This window comes from Chiloscyllium punctatum, chromosome 38, assembly GCF_047496795.1.
Source record: "Chiloscyllium punctatum isolate Juve2018m chromosome 38, sChiPun1.3, whole genome shotgun sequence".
In the NCBI taxonomy this organism is placed as follows: Eukaryota; Metazoa; Chordata; class Chondrichthyes; order Orectolobiformes; family Hemiscylliidae; genus Chiloscyllium; species Chiloscyllium punctatum.
The window spans coordinates 41383861-41402932 of NC_092776.1; the positions used below are offsets into that span (position 1 = coordinate 41383861).

The following is a 19072-nucleotide window of genomic DNA, read 5'->3' on the forward strand; positions in this document are numbered from 1 at the left end:
TTACCACTAGGGGCATTGCAACATTAACCGATATTAGGGAGGGTAGGAAGAGAGGGAGGGGTTGCTAACTCTATTGAAACTAAATGTCAAATAATTTCAGGTTGGTTACTGATTAATTTTTAATGGTACCTGAAGTGCAAAGGACTGTAAGGTTGTTTACTGCAAATTAAAGTTGGTGAAGTCAGGAGGTCGTGTTACAAATGAAGAAGACCTTGACTTTGGCTTCTCACGTTTCGGTCAGGCTATTGTTTCCATTGTGGGGTATTCTACTTACCAGGATTAGTTAGCTGGAAAGCTGGTTTTTAATGCAGAGTAATGCATGAGTTTGATTCCTGCACTGGCTGAGGTTACCATGAAGTTCCCTCTCTCTTCGCCTGAGGAACGGTGACACTCAGATTAAACCACTACCAGTTATCTCTCTCTAATGAGGGAGTGGTCCTCTGGGACTATGACAATGTTACCTTTACTTTACTCTAGCTACCATCCTGCTTGGCAGGTAGTATGCCAGGGAGATTTAACAGTGGCAGCATGAAGAAGGACAAGAGCCAAGGAAGAGGAACACTCAGCAGGAGGCTGTAAATACTCTGGGTACAATTCAAAATCAATCAGTCACCAATGTGAACTTATTTGGCATTCTTTATAAATAGAGTTAGCAGCCCCACCCTCTCTATCAGACCCTATATCTGTAAATGTTACAGTGCCCCTGGTGAAACGTGACGGTTAATTGTTCCTTTAATTGATTTGATTTGATTTATTATTGTCACATTTACCTAGTTACAGTGAAAAGTTTTTTTTTGCATCCAGTACAGGCAGATCATACCACACAAAATTCTTAAGGGTAATAGAATAGAATGAAGGTTACAATGTTACGGCTGCAGAGAAGGTACACAAAGAGTGAGATCAATCTTAAATTTAAACTTTGAGAGGTCCATTCGGGTGTTTAATAACAGTGAGGGAAAAAGCTATTCTTGAATCTGTTGGTATGTGTGTTTAAGCTTTTGTATCTTCTGCCTGATGGAAGAGGTCAGAAGAGATTATAACCAAGGTGGGAGAGGTCTTTGATTATGTAGGTGACCTTCCAAGGCAGTGAAAATTATAAATGGATTCAATGGCTCGAAGCTTGGCTTGCATGATGAACTGGGCTGTGTTCATACCTCTCTGTAGTTTCTTACAGTCCTGGGCAGAGTAGTTGCTCTACAATGCCATGATGAATCTGAATGGAATGCTATCTATGGTGCATCTATAAAAATTGGCAACAATCATTATGGACATGCTGAATTTCCTTAGCGTTCTCAGGAGGTAGAAACATTGTTCTGCTTTCTTGACCATCGCATCAGCGTGGTTGTCCAGGCCAGATTGTTGGTGATTGTCACTCCTAGGAACTTGACATTCTCAACCATCTCTACCTCAGCACCATTGATGTAGACAGGGACATGCCTTCAGTAGCAGTTTATTGAAAATAAATAGAGCTGTGTAATGGAAAATTAACATTTATTGTGAAATCTGTAAAAGAATACTTTGCAAAATCTTGCAGGCAGGCAGAAAAGCAAAGTCAGGAAAAATGTAAAAGCTAAACTAGACTCACAGCAGTCTCACAAGGACAGTAAACTATCATATCAACTGTCAAGGAATGAGAAAGACAACTCCATGTGTGGAAAGGAGCTCAGATGTTCCCAGCTCTTGACCTTGAGATGTGATAAGAGTAAGTGAAGTTTCGTATAAAGGGAATATGTGAAAGCTATTCAGGTGCCCCTTACATGTGGCATTTTGCCAAATGCATTGAGTTGATTCTGCAGAGTCCGAATAAACTTTTTCTTTGCTCTTGCTAGCACTTGAGTCGAGTTGATTTAATTTCCACAATAGCTGGTAGGAGGCAGGGGGATGCAGGGTGTGGCGGGGAGGTGTATGGGAGATCCTACCTGTAGCTAAGCGGATACTCTTAAGTGCATATTTAAAAATAATATCAACTTGGGTCTTCAAATACCATTTCACAATAGTATATTATCTCCACTTTATGAAGGAAACTCTGCTATCATCTTTTGCAGACAAATCTGAAGTCTCAGAGTAGGGTTAGGATGGAACTGCCAATAACAGTGCCTGTGAGTGTCTTCCAGGCTTGAGTAGGCAACATCTTTGGTGCTTCTCCATTCACCATCTACTGGTACAAATGGGAAATAAATAGAGGCCAATAGAGGGAATTACTGAGTGTTTCCTTTGACAAAAGAGATGCAAGTAGAATGTGCATGTATTTTTTTTCCAGAATAGTGGATTTCTCCATTGTGCTGGTCTTTACAGACACTAACCTAATTGTAGAGATATACTGCAGCCTCAAAGGATTCAGCTCATTGAATGCCCAGTTGATATATGACTATATGCAGTATGTCATACAGATTAATTGTATCCTGACAGCAGTTATGATGCATCTATTCTATGTCAATCTAAGCTCCCTCCACATATCAAAGAACAAAGCAAAGTACTATCTAATGAGAGTATTCAAAGTCTTGAAGAAATATTGATGAAAATATTGAGAAGGAAAGGGCATATTTTAAAGTAATAAGCAAAAAGAATAAAAATGAAATGAGGAATCAGTTTTCCATAAATTGGCTGGTTTGGGTCAGGAATGTACTGCCAGAAAGTGTAGTGGAGATTTGTTCAATCGAGGCATTAAAAATTAAATGAGATAGTTATTTCAAAAGGAACAATGTGTAGGGGTAAGGGGAGAAGGCTGTTGAATGGCACTAAGTTGCTCGTATAGAGACCAGCCACAGACATGATGGACTGCGTGATCTCCCTCTGCACTATAATGAAACAGTGATTTTGTGAAGAGGGTACCTGCTGGGTGACAAGGACTATCAGTGAAAATATGAATTTGTCCATTTTGTCAGGAACAACACAAAAAAAAAGTATACCATTTAAATGTACAAAGATTGCAAGACTCAGTGAGAGATAGGGAGAATCAAATAAGACGTTTTCAGCTACAGCAAGTGGAAATGCAATATGGGAATGGAGTATCAGAGTAGAAAAGTTTTAATGCTGCTGTAAAAGACATTCATGAGACCACATCTAGAATACAGAGCTTCTTATCTGTAAGAAGACATAATTGCTTTAAAGGTATTTCAGTGAAGGTTCACTGTTTTCATTCTTGGAATGAAGGACTCACTTTGTGAAGAAAGGTGAAACAGGTAGGTCTGCATTTATTGATGTGGGCGATGGTTAGCTCAGTTGGCTGGATGGCTGGCTTGTGATGCAGGGTAATGTTAACGATATGACTTCAATTCCTGCATCAGCTGAGATTACCATGAAGGTTCCCCCTTCTCAACTTCTTCTCTACTGGGCCAAAGGTAGCATAGGATTGAATTCAACTACTATCTGTATCGTCTTGGCCAGGCATATCCTGCATTCTACCATTACTGTTAAGACTGTGAGGTCAACCCTAGTTCAATAAAATGTACAGGAGGGCATGCAAGAGCAACCCCAAGCTACCTAAAAACATAGGCAGAAGTGGGTACTGCAGATGCAGGAGATCAGAGTCAAGTTAGATTGGTGCTGGAAAAGCACAGCAGGTCAGGCAGCATCTGAGGTGCAGGAAAATCGATGTTTCGGGCAAAATTCCTTCATCAGGAATGAGGCTCAGAGGTGGAGAGACAAATGGGAGAGGTTTAGGGCTGGGGAGAAGGTAGCTGACAATGCAATAGATGATGGAGGTGGGACCAAAGATGATAGGTCGGAGGGGAGGGTGGTGCAGATTGATGGGAAGGAAGATGGACAGGTGGGATAGGTCAGGAGGATGGTGCTGAGTTGGAAGGTTGGAACTGGGGTAAGATTGGGGGAGAGAAAATGAGGAAACTGGAATACCAATTCCCAATTCCTCCCCTTCCGATGCTCAATATGATATCAAGAGATGGCTGAAGGCATTGGATACTGCAAAAGCTGTGGGCCTTGATAGTATCCTTGCAATATTTTTCTAGACACTGCTCCCAGGAGGACCAGTTCCACCACAGAACACACCAGATGGCCTCCTTCTTTAAAGACTGCAACTTCCCCTCCCACGTGGCTGAAGATGCCCTCCAACGCATCTCATCCACGTCCCGCACCTCTGTCCTCAAACCCCACTCCTCCAACCGTACCAAGGACAGAGCCCCCCCCCCCCGGTCCTCACCCCACCAACCTCCACATAAATCACATCATCATATGATATTTCCGCCACCTCCAAACAGACTCCACCTGGGATACATTTCCCTCCCCACCCCTATCCGCCTTCCGCAAAGACCATTCCCTCCGCAACTACCTGGTCAAGTCCACGCCCCCAACAACCCACCCTCCCCTCCCGGCACCTTCCCTTGCCACCGCAGGAATTGCAAAACCTGCACCCACACCTCCGCCCTCACCTTCATCCAAGGCCCCAAAGGAGTCTTCCACATCCATCAAAGTTTCACCTGCACTTCCGTACATGTCATTTATGGTATCTGTTGCTCCCGATGCGGCCTCCTTTACACTGGGGAGACCGGACGCCTTCACACAAAGTGCTTCAGGGAACATCTCTGGGACACCCACACGAATCAACCCCACCGCCCCACTGTCGAACATTTCAACTCCCCCTCCCACTCTGCCGAGGGCATGCAGTTCCTGGGCCTCCTCCACCGCCACTCCCTCACTTCCTGATGCCTGGAGGAAGAATGCCTCATCTTCCACCTCAGGACCTTTCAATCCCAGGGCATCAATGTGGACTTCACCAGTTTTCTCATTTCCCTTCCCCCCAAGTTACCCCAGTTCCAAACTTCCAGCTCAGCACTGTCCTCCTGACCTGTCCTACTTGTCCATCTTCCTTCCCACCTATCCGCTCCATCCTCCTCTCTGACCTATTACCTTCACCCCCACCTCCATCCACTTAATACACTCTCAGCTATCATTCCCCCGCCCCCCCCCCCCCAGCCCCATTCCCCTCCCATTTATCTCTCCACCCCCCAAGGCTCCCAGTCTCATTCCTGAGGAAGGGCTTTTGCCTGAAATGTCGATTTTCCTGCTCCTCGGATGCTGCCTGACCTGCTGTGCTTTTCCAGTACCACTCTAATCTTGACTCTACCTAAAAACACATCAACCTGGTGAATATTTAATACAAGACAACTTGATTGCTAACTATGCTGCATGCAATATTCAGAACTAAGCAATCTCAAAGACAAAGATCAAGTCCAGGCTCTGCAGTCCTGCTACATTCATTTGAGAATGCGAGTAGGCAATTAAATAAAAACTAACTGCAAGTGAAAGTTCTATGACTATACCTGTCCTCAATGATGGGGAAACACATCAGCACAAAAGATAAAGTGGAAGTATTTGAATTTATGTTCAACCAAAAGTGCCAAGGAATAATCCATCTTAGCCTCTTTTAAAGGTCCCAGCACCATAGAAGCCATTTTCAATCAATTTGAATCACTCACTATGACATCAAGAGATGGCTGAAGGTACTGGAGACTGCAAAAGCTGTGGGCCTTGATAATATCCTGGCAATATTTCTCTAAACCTTTGCTGTTTTGTGATCACCTCATCCAACTCTGGTGTCAGTGAACACAATCCTTAATGCTTATTCTCCAAAAGCCATGTTCCTTCCATTCACTCTGTCCATGTTCTGTGTCACTGAGGGCACAATGTAGGAATAAACACCACCACAAAACACCCATTTCAAACCAACTTGATAAGTCAATATTCCATATGAAAATAAATTAATCACCTTTGTCCATTCTCTTGTGCCTATCAGTGCAGGAACATGAACACTGCCAACCACATAGAGATCAGCAGATTGTGCTCAATTCAGGCTCTGTAACTCCCCCACAATATGTTTCAGTGATGTTTTAACCTGTTGGAAATTTGAGCTGAACTGATGTGAGATTTGTTTCCACAGTTATGACAGCATCAAAGTGAGACTCCATGACATTAGTTGAGTTTTCACTGCAAGATCCAAACAATAAGGTGGCTTCTGCTTGTATTGAGGTAGAAACTGAAACACTGACTGTCAGATGCTGCCTTATGATTTTCAAGTGGTACTGAGCACCACCTACATTTTAAAAATGATTGGCTCCAAAGTCTGCTTAAGTCTCTGTGCCAACTTGATACTAGAGTTCCCTATAATGTGTGCCAATGACAACAAGCTTTCTGGCTGGCCTGCCAATTCACAAAGCATTTCCTTGTGCGTGTCCATTTGTCTCCTGTGCCATGAAAGTCCTTATCTATATCCTTTGCAGCAGAACTTCATTGGCTACGGAGCTGAAACCAATGTCATTCAATCCCTTGCCCTGGCTGCTGACCTTTTGAGCATGGTAATTCACTTAATGCAGATCCCCATTCTAAGTTATGCTCTGAAGAACACATAATTAAGGCCCAGTCGTATTATCGCTAGACTATTAATCAGCTCATGTTCTGGGGACCTGGGTTCAAATCCCACTGTGGCAGATCGTAGAATTTGAATTAAATTTTAAAAATAATCTGAAATTAAGAGTCTAATGATGACCATTGTTGATTGTCAGGAAAGGTTCACTAATGTCCTTTAGAGAAGGAAATCTGCCATCCTTACCTGGTCTGGCCTACATGTGACTCCAGAAACCACAGCAATGTGGTTGACTCTTGACTGCCTTCTGGGTAATTCGGATGGGCACTAAATGCTGGCCTAGCCAGAGAATGAATTAAAAACAAAATCAGTTTCTGAGCTGATGGCTGCCAGCGTGAGATTGAGTGAGTCATTGACAATTTCATGCTCAACGAGAATTGAACGCTCTTGTGCCAATGCTGGACTGCATGGCAGTTTTAAAAGGAGAAAAGCACAAGGTTTAAGGTTGTTAGGGAGATGGGACATGAACGCTAACACTATCTGCAGCTTGAACATCAAAGAGCTTGCAAATGAAGGTGAAATCCATTCAGAAATGGATTAAACAAAAATATGCTGCATATTTCATGCTTTAAACCCTGCCACTGGCCATGGATTCAAACATGGCCACTCCATCACTTTGTCCTCCACTGAGTGAGAGCTTGTGTCAATGCCTGCCTCCTACTGGTTAAGTTTTTGTAATTAATAGAGTCATAGAGTCATAGAGATGTACAGCATGGAAACAGACCCTTCAACCGTCCAACCCGTCCATGCCAACCAGATATCCCAACCCAATCTAGTCCCAACTGCCAGCACCTGGCCCATATCGCTCCAAATCCTTCCTATTCATATACCCATCCAAACGCATCTTAAATGTTGCAATTGTACCAGCCTCCACCACATCCTCTGGCAGCTCATTCCATACACGTACCACCCTCTGCATGAAAAAGTTGTCCCTTAGGTCTCTTTTATATCTTTCCCCTCTCACTCTAAACCTATGCCCTCTAGTTCTGGACTCCCCCACCCCAGGGAAAAGACTTTGTCTATTTATCCTATCCATGCCCCTCATAATTTTGTAAACCTCTACAAGGTCACCCCTCAGCCTCCGACACTCCAGAGAAAACAGCCCCAGCCTGTTCAGCCTCTCTCTATAGCTCAAATTCTCCAACCCTGGCAACATCCTTCTAAATCTTTTCTGAACCCTTTCAAGTTTCATAACATCTTTCTGATAGGAAGGAGACCAGAATTGCACACAATATTCCAACAGTGGCCTAACCAATGTCCTGTACAGCCACAACATGGCCTCCCAACTCCTGTACTCAATAGTCTGACCAATAAAGGAAAGCATACCATACGCCCCCTTCACTATCCTATCTATCTGCGACTCCACTTTCAAGGAACTATGAACCTGCACTCCAAGGTCCTTTTGTTCAGCAACACTCCCTCGGACCTTACCATTAAGTATATAAGTCCTGCTAAGATTTGCTTTCCCAAAATGCAGCACCTCGCATTTATCTGAATTAAACTTCATCTGACACTTCTCAGCCCATTGGCTGATCTGGTCCAGATCCTGTAGTAATCTGAGGTAACCCTCTTTGCTGACCACTACACCTCCAATTTTGGTGTCATCTGCAAACTTACTAACTGTACCTCTTATGCTCGCATCCAAATCATTTATGTAACTGACAAAAAGGAGAAAGCCCAGCACCGATCCTTGTGGCACTCCACTGGTCACAGCCAGTTCTGTATCCAAATGGCTCGTTCTCCCTGTATTCCATGAGATCTAACCTTGCTAATCAGTCTCCCATGGGGAACCTTGTCGAACACCTTACTGAGGTCCATATAGATCACATCTACTGCTCAATCTTCTTTGTTACTTCATCAAAAAACTCAATCAAGTTTGTGAGACATGATTTCCCATGCATAAAGCCATGCTGACTATCCCGAATCAGTCCTTGCCTTTCCAAATACATGCACATCCTGTCCCTCAGGATTCCCTCCAACAACTTGCCCACTACCGAGGTCAAGCTCACTGGTCTATAGTTCCCTGGCTGGCCACCCTTCTTAAACAGTGGCACCACGTTTGCCAACCTCCAGTCTTCCGGCACTTCACCTGTGACTATCGATGATACAAATATCTCAGCAAGAGGCCCAACAATCACTTCTCTAGCTTCCCACAGAGTTCTCGGGTACACCTGATCAGGTCCTGGGGATTTATCCACCTTTAACTGAATAGTTAGGTGCTACCTTGTTTTGTAAGGGACTGGGAAGTGTGCCTGTGGTTGTGGTGCTACTTGTTTGGCTGATGCGCCTACCATGACTGGCAGTATGTGCAAACTGAGAGATGTAGATGTGAGTCTCACAGTAGTACTCAGTGTGTGAGGATGGAGACTGTTTCCACACTAAGTAATCTAATCTAAACTGTGACTGGTATGGTCATGCATGATATAGAATTCTGACATTAGGGAAACAGGGTTGGTGAATGGGGTGGCTAGAAGTTAATGGTTCTTCAGAAAAGATTTAGCCTTTGAAGATACATTCAATCCAGCTGAGTGGTTTGTTTTGAGACCATTAAACTGCTTATTGCTACTGAGTTCTAAAGGCATGATTGCCTGTATTAACTCCCATTATCTTTTTAGCTCCTGCCCAGAGTGTCCACTGCCCACTTGAATTTAGAGACACCCTTTTCCCCCTCTTGCAATACAGCCTCTAGTGTTACAGTATCTTTGACAGCAATGTTCCCCTCTAAGTGGTGCTAACCTGGTCGAAATCTGGGGAAATCGCTGAGATGTACAACTTTATTTTTTTCTTTATCAACTTGTCGAGATATGTTATGATAGACCTCTGGGGCAGGTCAGGCTTGGATTTGGATCTACTGGGTGGGAGAGACCTTCTGTACCTGAGGATCTCAATTGTCATAATATTCATAAGCCGGTTAGGGCATGTTATGACAGACAGGTGGGACTTGAATCGAAACCTTCTGTGCCACAGGTAGACATATTAACAGTGGGCAGATTGTACTGTAATGGAAATTATGGGGGAAGAGGGTTGCTCCTCCCGGAGTCCGATCCTATTCCCAGCCCCGCACCCCCGCTTCCTGGGCTATCTAACCTGGCGATGCCTCCCCGGGTCCAATAGCGGGGTTTACCTGTGTTAACCCCCAACCATTCTTCAAACGTCAGTCACAGAGACTGTGCGCTGGAGGTCGGGAGAAGGGGGCGGGGGAGGTGGGAATGGGGAGGAGCTGGGCGGCTGCGGAGTGTGTGGAGCGGGGTGAAGGGGGTTTCGTGGCCGCAGTGTAGCGGCCGAGGCGGGGTCGCTGCTGCTGAAGCCGCCTCGCTCTCTCCCATACCTTCCCCCCCCCCACCTCCGCCTCCCCTGGCTCCCGCCCCCGCTCCCTGCCGCTGCCTCTCCCGGCAGGAACGGAGCTGCAGATTCTATGGTGCGGCTTGTGCTGCTATTTGGAGATGTTGCCATGACAGCAAGCGTTTAGCAAACTGACCGAGAGAGAGAGAGAATATAAATCTTTCAGCTCCCTCAATCTGGGCTGGTCGGTGGAAAAGGGAGAGGGAGAGGGAGAGGGGAGGGGAAGGGGGAGGTTGGAGGGGGATATTAAATCAGTGACCGAGAAATCTTTCCCATGACTGTGTGAAGAGCGAGTTCCGCAGCGGGAGGGGAAAAAACTGCACGAACATGACATGAATTAATGTTTTTTTTTGTTTTCTTTTTAAAGTGTTCTCTGCTGAGCATTCTCTCTGAAGAGGCACGGCTGCACTGACTTTTGTTTTTTTTGCCTGTTCTCAATAAAAACAGGTTGTAATCGACAAGAGAGGCAGATCTCGACTCAGTTTTTTTTTGGTTTTGTTGACTCTGTTCACTACCTCTCCATCAATTCTTCACCCGTCAGATCCCAATTACAAAGAAGCGATGGCTCTGTACTATCATGAAGATGATGATAGGGAGTATTATGAATTTGAACCTCTTCCTACGCTTTTGGAAGATGAGGTAGGTCTGCATTGATGTTCCTGCGGTATTTCAGATCTTTCTTAAGGAGTTCCAGTAGGCTTGGGCCATTGACTAAGTTGCCGGTGCAATGCCTCTATGTAAACACTCCTTGTCGTTCAGCCCCGGGTGGAATTAATCCAAATGCTCAGTCCTTCGATGACTGGAAATTGATCGGCCTCTAGGCCAGGCAGTGAATTTGCACGACTCGCTCTCCTCCAGCCACTTGTAACCCGCAACTCAACTTTAATTGATTAGACAAACTTACAGGAGCGGTTAATGGAAAAAATGTTATCTGGTAAAAATACCCTCAATGCTCGAGCTGCCCCGTTTGTCAGAAATCTTCCAATTTTGAAAAATGTATTATCTGTCAACTCGTAAGCAGTCGTCAGTCATAATTAACAAAACGGCACCAATAATCAAGTCGAACAGTTAGCTTGAATATTACCTGGTTTATAATATATAGATGCTTTATGCACTGATCATTTTTTTTGAGGTAATCGACAAAGTTGCAGTTGATGTTGTGCATCTCAGGCTCAAATGAACACTGCAGAATGATGATGCTTCTCATTTTGAAATAGGTCATTGCGAAATAATGATTAAATATGCATTGCAACTATTAAAGACTGGAGGGATATTATACAGTTTCTGTAATGGTTTGAACGGGACTTTTCATCTTCCGATTGTAACATTTTCACAACAAATGGCGGGGGAGGGGGGGAATGAAGGAAGCTGGCATTAATAATAGATTTATCGCTAAGCTAACATAGAAGAACGTTCCAGAGTATTAGATTATGATTGAATCCATATGGATACAGTTAAGAAGCCGGAAGGCAATGATACGGTTGCAAGTATGTTACAACTCACCAAACAGTGGAGATAAAGTCAATGGGGAGATCTTCAAAGGGTTCATTAAGATGTACAAGAACCATTGGGTAATAAAATTGGTGATATAACCGTCAGAAAATAAACTGGTTTAAACTAATGTAATTCTTCAAAGTGAAGCATACTTCAAATGCACCCTGAACTGCATTCTAGATCATGATTTTTCTTGTCGAACAAGAAGCTAACAGTTGCTTGATTTAATTCTGGAAAATTTGACACAGAAAGCATTGGCAAGCTGAGGGCATTAGGCTGTAAAAAGGCAAAATGCAGTGCTTTAAGAAATAAAGTCACCCAACCTAGTTTTTGCAAGTTGGTTAGCAAATAGTAGTGATGGGGAATCTTTAAATATGAGATTGCGCAAATACATCATAGATGCAATTATATAAATGAAGGAGATGGCATGTCAAATGAAAAGCATTCCCAGAGATAAATAGCACAATTAAGCTAAAGATAAAAAGGAAAAGGAATCAAACTATGGTCAACAATGCCAATGAAAATCACCAAGAATGTAGAAAGTGTCAAAGGAAGATGACTTGAAGTGGTTACACGATGTTAATCTAATATTGTGGTCTATAAAATATTAACTTCTTAAAATTTACTTTAATGTTTGATATTGTCCATATGTATTGGAGCTGTATATTTGGACTGGAGTGTTGGATGTTATGGTACATAAATTGAGTTGCAGCAATAAACATAGCGATTAAGGGGAAGGTGGGGGTGCAGTAGCATAAATATGTGATTTCCTGACTCTGTCCTTCATTACAATGTACTTTGATGTTTTAAAGAAAAAAGTAATTTTTATTGCTCTGTGGTGATTTTCAAGATCTGAGATCCCAAAGAAGGTACCTATGAGGAACAATAGTTTTGTTAGAAAATTGGAAGAACAAATGATTGTTTTTAGTGCTGTTGGTCAAACCATAATGCCTGATAATTTGGTTTCCTTTTGCATATGAAATCATTTTGAATTATATTTAAATCATAATTATGCAATTAACCTATGGCTTAATAGGTTAGTTTGTGACATATACAACACATTACAAAGCAATATTGCACACAACATATTGATGTGCCAAAAGATCTTTCAAATGATCCAAAAACCAAAGTCACTGTTTGAAAACACTGAAAGGATTATTTTAGTTCTCTGCAGTGGCCAAGATCAGCTACCCATTGTATGCCATGCAGTTAAAATCAGACACTTATAATGGGGCACTCTGGCTCATTGTCTGAGTGGGGTAAAAGTTATCACTTCCTTATAACTCTGTTGTTATTAATTCCATCTCTTCCTGTGGTTGATATGCTGTGTTTATCCACAAGTAACTTGTCCGCTGGTGTTATCAGTAAAATTTATGGCTGCAGCCAAGATCTCCTGAAATCAGTTTTGTGATTTGTTATCAAAGTCCAACATAATCTATGAAAGATTAAAAAGGAAGGAACCAAATGTTGATCATTTGTACTGTGCATTCAACTTGAAAAATCATTTTCTAGACATTATGACTCTGGCCTTTGAAGGCATGAAAGTTTTCACTTGATTTATTAGTACCCATTTCACTACATGACTCCATTTTAGAAGTAGCATGTAGTTTTGCTGTATATTCAGTTCCTTTTCTGCATTTTGGTAGAACCAGAGAGTCTCCCAACTGTTCTGTCTATCAGCACTTGATCAGATGTGGATGATGCCTTATCAAAGAGTTTCCTGTGTTATGTAGGAAGACCCTGGAATAAAAAGAACTTAATGCAACAGTCCCATTCACAGTGCTGGACAAAGCAGACAGAATTAAGGTTGAACACTTTAATTACATTTTAAACATTAGCTACAATTCAGTCAATGCTTGCTTAGAAAATCTGAAGAAGTATGACATGCAAAATATTCAGTTAGTATTATATGCATGACTTAAGCAGTCCCTCCATAAGGTACATTCTTCTCTTTGCTCTCATGGGCTGCCATTTTTCCCAATTTGCATCTGTAATTTCATTATAGCTACAAGGAATAGTGCTAATGCCAAGGCACATGATGTAAGGCACGCAAAAATGGAAAGCCAATGCAAATAAGAAAAGGGAGTGATGGAGGTAGGGAGAGAGAGAGAGAGAGAGAGAGAGAGAGAGAGAGAGGGAGAGGGAGAGGGAGAGGGAGAGGGAGAGGGAGAGGGAGAGAGGAAGGGAGAAAGTGAGAAAGTGAGGAGGCAAGACAGAGAGGGTGGGAGAAAAAGGGAGAGAGAGGAAGAGAGAAAGTGAGACAGTGAGAGAGATAGCGAGATAGCGAGAGAAAGAGAGATGTGGATGTGTTTCTGCATCCTCCTACATAACCCACATTCATGACCAGATGTCCATCATGACTAATGCTGTCACTTTTCACTTGTTACTGCTTGACTTTTCTATGACAATTCTTTTCTTTCATTGCTAACACAAAGTTATATTTGATACCTCATAGATTCAGTTGTTTCACACATTGCTTTACTCTTTAGTTCTTTGCTTTAGAACATTGAAATGTTTAGTTGACAATTCTGTGCTGCTGCTTCCTATTAGCAGACTGCTAAACATAGCTTTGGGAAGCGGAGTTTCTGAAATGCAGCGAATGTAGCTGTGACTGTATAACAATGACTGTAAACCTAATCCTGTTGTTATGCTGCAGTACCAAACATTTACTACTGCCTTATGACAGCATACACAAAATGTTGACCAAAGTGCCAAGTATGCCTGAACTTTTATCTTCCCTGTCATTAAATGACAGAAAAACACAGTCAACATTCAAAAAGATAAATGAATTAACTCTGATTCAGTTTGTAATGAATCAATATTGCATTTTTGTTATTATAACTTAGCATTCAGGTGTATTGCTAGGATATTCTTTATTTTTCATTTATTCAGTTGCAGGATCCTAGCAGGGCCAAAATTAATTGCTCAATCCTAATAGCCCTTGAGCAGATAGTTGCATCTTCTTGAACTGCTGAAGTCCATGTGGCGTAGGAATTGCCACACGGAGTGCACAGTGTTCGGATGGAAGTTCCAGGATATTGATCTTGTGAAGGATCAACAAAATAGTCCCAAGTGAGGATAGTTTAGAGTTTCCAGAGGAACTTGCAAATCATGGATTTCCACGCACCTGCTGTCCTCACCTTTCTAGGTGTTAGAAATTACAGGTTTGAAAGATGCTGTTGAATGAACCTTGGTTTCTTAATGCAGTAATTCCTTACATGGTATGTTTACTGTTACTGTCTGACTGTGGTGGAGGATGTGCTTGTTGAAGGTATTGTGACTATCAAGAGAGCTCCTTTTCAGATCTAGTTGAGCTTCTTTAATTCTTTCGACCTGAAACTCAGTATTTTGTACATGGTGAACAGGCTTTTGGGAGATAGGAGGTGAGTTATGTGCCTCAGAATTTCTAAACTCTGACCTGCTGTTTAAGTTACAGTATTCATTTTAGCTGACCCAATTCAGTTCATGGTCAGCGGTAACCTCAGGTGTTATAGTGGGATGTTCAGTGATGTCAATGTTATTGAAAGTCTATAAGAGATGTTTGCATTCTCTCTTGTTGGAGGAAGTCATTACTGCTCACTTGTGTGAGATAGAGTCATAGAGATGTACAGCATGGAAACAGACCCTTCGGTCCAACACGTCCATGCCAACCAGATATCCCAACCCAATCTAGTCCCACCTGCCAGCACCCGGCCCATATCCCGCCAAACCCTTCCTATTCATATACCCATCCAATAGCCTTTTAAATGTTGCAATTGTACCAGCCTCCACCACTTCCTCTGGCAGCTCAGTCCATACACGTACCACCCTCTGTGTGAAAAAGTTGCCCCTTAGGTCTCTTTTATATCTTTCCCCTCATGCTAAACCTACGCCCTCTAGTTCTGGACTCCCTGATCCCAGGGAAAAGACTTTGTCTATTTATCCTATCCATGCCCGTCATAATTTTGTAAACCTCTATAAGGTCACCCCTCAGCCTCCGACGCTCCAGGGAAAACAGCCCCAGTCTGTTCAGCCTCTTCCTGTAGCTCAGATCCTCCAACCCTGGCAACATCCTTGTAAATCTTTTCTGAACCCTTTCAAGTTTCACAACATCAAGCCTGAATTTTGCTGTATGTAGACATAACTGAGATTGTCCAATGGCACCATATTTTAAATATCAATTGGAATATTTTGATCAAGGTACCAGGTTACCAGATAAAAAAAAAGGAAGGGGCGCACTAGACACATGTCAAACTTAAAAGGTTTTAGTTACTAAAGAAAAAGCTGAGTCTTTTCCACTGTAGAAGACAAAGGGCTAGGAGGTGATTTGACTGAAATCTTTAAAATGTGAAGACATTAGATTGTTTGAATTTTGAAACTTAAGTAGGCAGAGGAGATGCATATAATTTACAGAGTACAGAAGCAAGTTAGATGTAAATAACTCTTTGTGGAGGGGCAGGCAACTTTGTGGGAAATAAAGTTGACGACTTCACCGCATGTTTTTCATTAGGGAGCCAGATGAATCTCTAGTTATGAATAATATTGCAGTTTATTAAATGTAGATGAAACATTACTCATTGTGTCTCATTCATGTTCATTAGTGTCAGAGAGAATTTCCCAAAATCTTTTAATTCTTCAACATGGTTGTGGGATTTCCTCAGGGCTTTTATAGCTCCTTAACAATGTCTAATTAGGAACAAGATTAGGCCATTCAGCACATCACCTTGCCCCATCATTCTAGATCACAGCTGAGCATCTACTCTTTCACTATCTTCATATCTTTTAATGTCATGAGTCTCCAGGAATCTGTCGATATCTGTCCTGAGTGTGATCAATGATTGAGCTTCCACTGCCCTCTGGAGTAGACACTTTCAAAGATTCATCAGTTTCTGAGTGAAGAAATTCCTTCTCATCTCAGTCTTAAATGGCCAGCTCCTTATCCAGAGATAATGTCCCTGTTTCTAGAGTTCACCAATTGGGAGACTTCCTATCTATATATACTCTCTTGTGATTTTTTTGAGAATTTCAATATGGTCACCCCTTGCTCTATGAAACTTTAGAGCAAATGTACCAAAATCTCTGCTTTATCTCCCCTGAAGACAATCCTGCCACTCCAGGGATTAATCTGGTGAACGTCTGTTACACTCCCTTTGTGGCAAGCAGATCCTTCTTTAAATAAGGAGACTCAAGCTATACGTAGTAGTCTAGATGAAATCTCACCAAGATGCTATGCTACTGCAGCACGATATTTTCAGTTTTGACTCACATCTCCTTGAATGCCGACAGTGTCTACCTTTATAATTGTTTGCTTTGCCTGTATGCTAGCATTTGTGATTCATACACAAGCATAGCCCAATCCCTTTGGATACCTGTACTTCTTAAACTTTCAATATTTAAGAAATATTCTGCCCTTCTGTTTTTCTTCCACAAAAGTGAATCACTTCACATTTATTTTTCACATTATATTCCAATGTCATGTTCTGGTCCCGACGATAAGCCTGTCCAAGTCCTCTTAAAGTTTTCTTGTACCCTTCTCACAACTTAAATTCCCACAAGGTTTAATATCACCAGTTAATTTGAAACAGCCCACACATCCAAATCATTTATGTAGATTGTAAATAATTATGGACCTGGCAATGACTCTTGTGGTATTCTGCGATTTAACGGCGTCCCATCCTGAGAATGATCCATTTATTCTAACTGTCTGCTTTTTGTCTGTTAACCAATTCTCAATTTGTAATATAATGCTTGTAACAATAGTAATATATTCCTTTGAATCCCTTGCACTATGATTTACTAAACTTATCTTTTAGTAAATCAGTGTCTTTTGAACATTCAAATACATGACATCCATTGGTTCTCCTTTGTTTATGTTACAACTAACTACAGGGAGGTGATGGCCTAGTGGTATTACCGCTGGACTGTTAATCCAGAAACCTAGATAATGTTCTGGACACTCAGGTTTGAATCTATCGTGGCAGATGGTAGAATTTAAATTCAATACAAATCTAGAATTAAGAGTCTAATGATGATCATTAATCCATTGCTGATTGTAGGAAAAACCCATCTGGATCACTCTTGCCCTTTCGGGAAGTAAAATGCCATCCTTATCTGGTCACATTTGACTCCACATCCACAGCAAAGTGCATCTTAACTGCTCTCTGGGCAATTAGGGATAGGCAATAATAACTGGCCTGGTCAATGCCTGGCCTCACCCCATGAATGAATAAAATAAAACTAATATCCTTTAAAAACTCAAAGATTGTCAACCATGATTCCCTTTCATGAATCCACATCGACTCTCCTCAGTTTTGCCACTCATTTATTAATGTCCAGTTATCAAATCCTTTAGAATAGATTCTAAAAGTTTTTCTGCTGTGAATGTCATGCGCAAAGGCCTGTAGTTCTCCCTTCTATCTCATTTTCCTTTTAAAAACAGTGGAGCTACATCTACTGCTTTCCAGTCAGCAGGAACCTTTCTAGAAGATATAGAATTATATCACCAATGCTTGAGAATTGGTTAATAGACAAAAAGCAGACAGTATGAATAAATGGATTATTCTCAACATGGCACTATTACTCGTTCTGTTATGACTTGTACTCACTGGAATGAAACTTTTCTGGTCCAGGATATTTATCCACCCTCCACTAAGCTAATTTTCAAATACTACCTCTGTACTAATAGTTACTATTTTAACGCATCAATTATGTGAGCCCTTTGGTCACCTAGTATTTCTGGAAGACTTTCTGCATTGTCTCCATGAAGCCAGACACAAAACAACTGTTTAGTTTCTCTGCCAATTCCCTGTTCTCCACTATAAAGTCTCCTGTATTGAGCCACATTGATCATTTCTAATAATTTTCATTTCACATATCATTAGAAATGTTTGCAGTTCACCAGATAGTCCTTGTGACCTTATCTCTTATAAACATCTTGGTCCTAATTTGCTTGGTAATGAATTGCTCCCAACCATCAGGTTTATCTGACATTCTTATAAGCCACTCCTTTGACCTAATGCAGTCTTTAACTTCTTTTGCTAACCATGGCTAACTCATTTTTTTTTGGTTGGCTGCCTATGTCTCAGAGGAATGTACATTGGGGTGATGATGCTGTATTGCTCTATGACAACTTATGGCAGTTTGATGGGTCAGCTTGTTTTACTCCACCATTGCTATTCATTCGTATATCATTCCCCTTCCCATTTTCCCTCATCCGAACCCTCACTTGTGGATTTAGCAATCTATTCAGTTGTGAAGCTTGAACAAAATTCAGATTCGGACTGATAAGTGGCAAGTAACATTTTCATTCAAAAAAAAATCTTTACCAGCATTCATTCCCTCCACCATTGTAATACCATGATAGCAATGATTCCAGATATACTGCAGCAACTCACTAAGGCTCCTTCAACAGCATCTTCTAAGCCTGCGATCTCTGCTACCTGGAAGGACAATACAAGATGCATGAGCGCACAGCTGATCCAAGACTCCATGCACAGTGATTGACATCAGCACACTGATCTTGACATTGGACTTCCGGTTGCTGAAATTGCTACCTTGGAGCTCTCCGCAGATGGCAAGGACTTTGAGGGAACCTTACCAGCTGGTATCCCTCCAAGCCATACATCCTTCTATTTTGGAACTACTTCACTGTCACTGAGTCAAAATCCTGGAATTCCCTTCTTAATATAGCACTGAGAGCGTACCTCCACCACATGAACTGTATCAGTTCAAGACGACAGCTCACCACCACCTTCTCAAGGGTGATTAGGGATGGGAAGCACATGATAGTCTAGCCAGTAATGCCTATATCCTATGTAAACAAAAACAAAAGCCAGTGCCAATGTATTGTAGTATCTGTAATAAAGAATATGTTGTCAT

At 41.9% G+C, this 19072-nt stretch overlaps 1 protein-coding gene across 2 annotated transcripts in view; it reads left to right on the top strand.

Moving 5' to 3' along the window:
• Window positions 1-9731: 9731 nt before the first annotated feature.
• kndc1 (kinase non-catalytic C-lobe domain containing 1) overlaps window positions 9732-19072 on the top strand; it is a 216175-nt gene continuing 206834 nt past the window's right edge. For both annotated transcript variants that reach the window (XM_072557681.1, XM_072557680.1), the window contains exons 1-2: window positions 9732-9797; window positions 10169-10360. In XM_072557681.1, coding sequence (XP_072413782.1) covers window positions 9795-9797; window positions 10169-10360 — 195 coding nt within the window. In that variant the 5' untranslated portion in view covers window positions 9732-9794. The remainder of the gene's footprint in view (window positions 9798-10168; window positions 10361-19072) is intronic.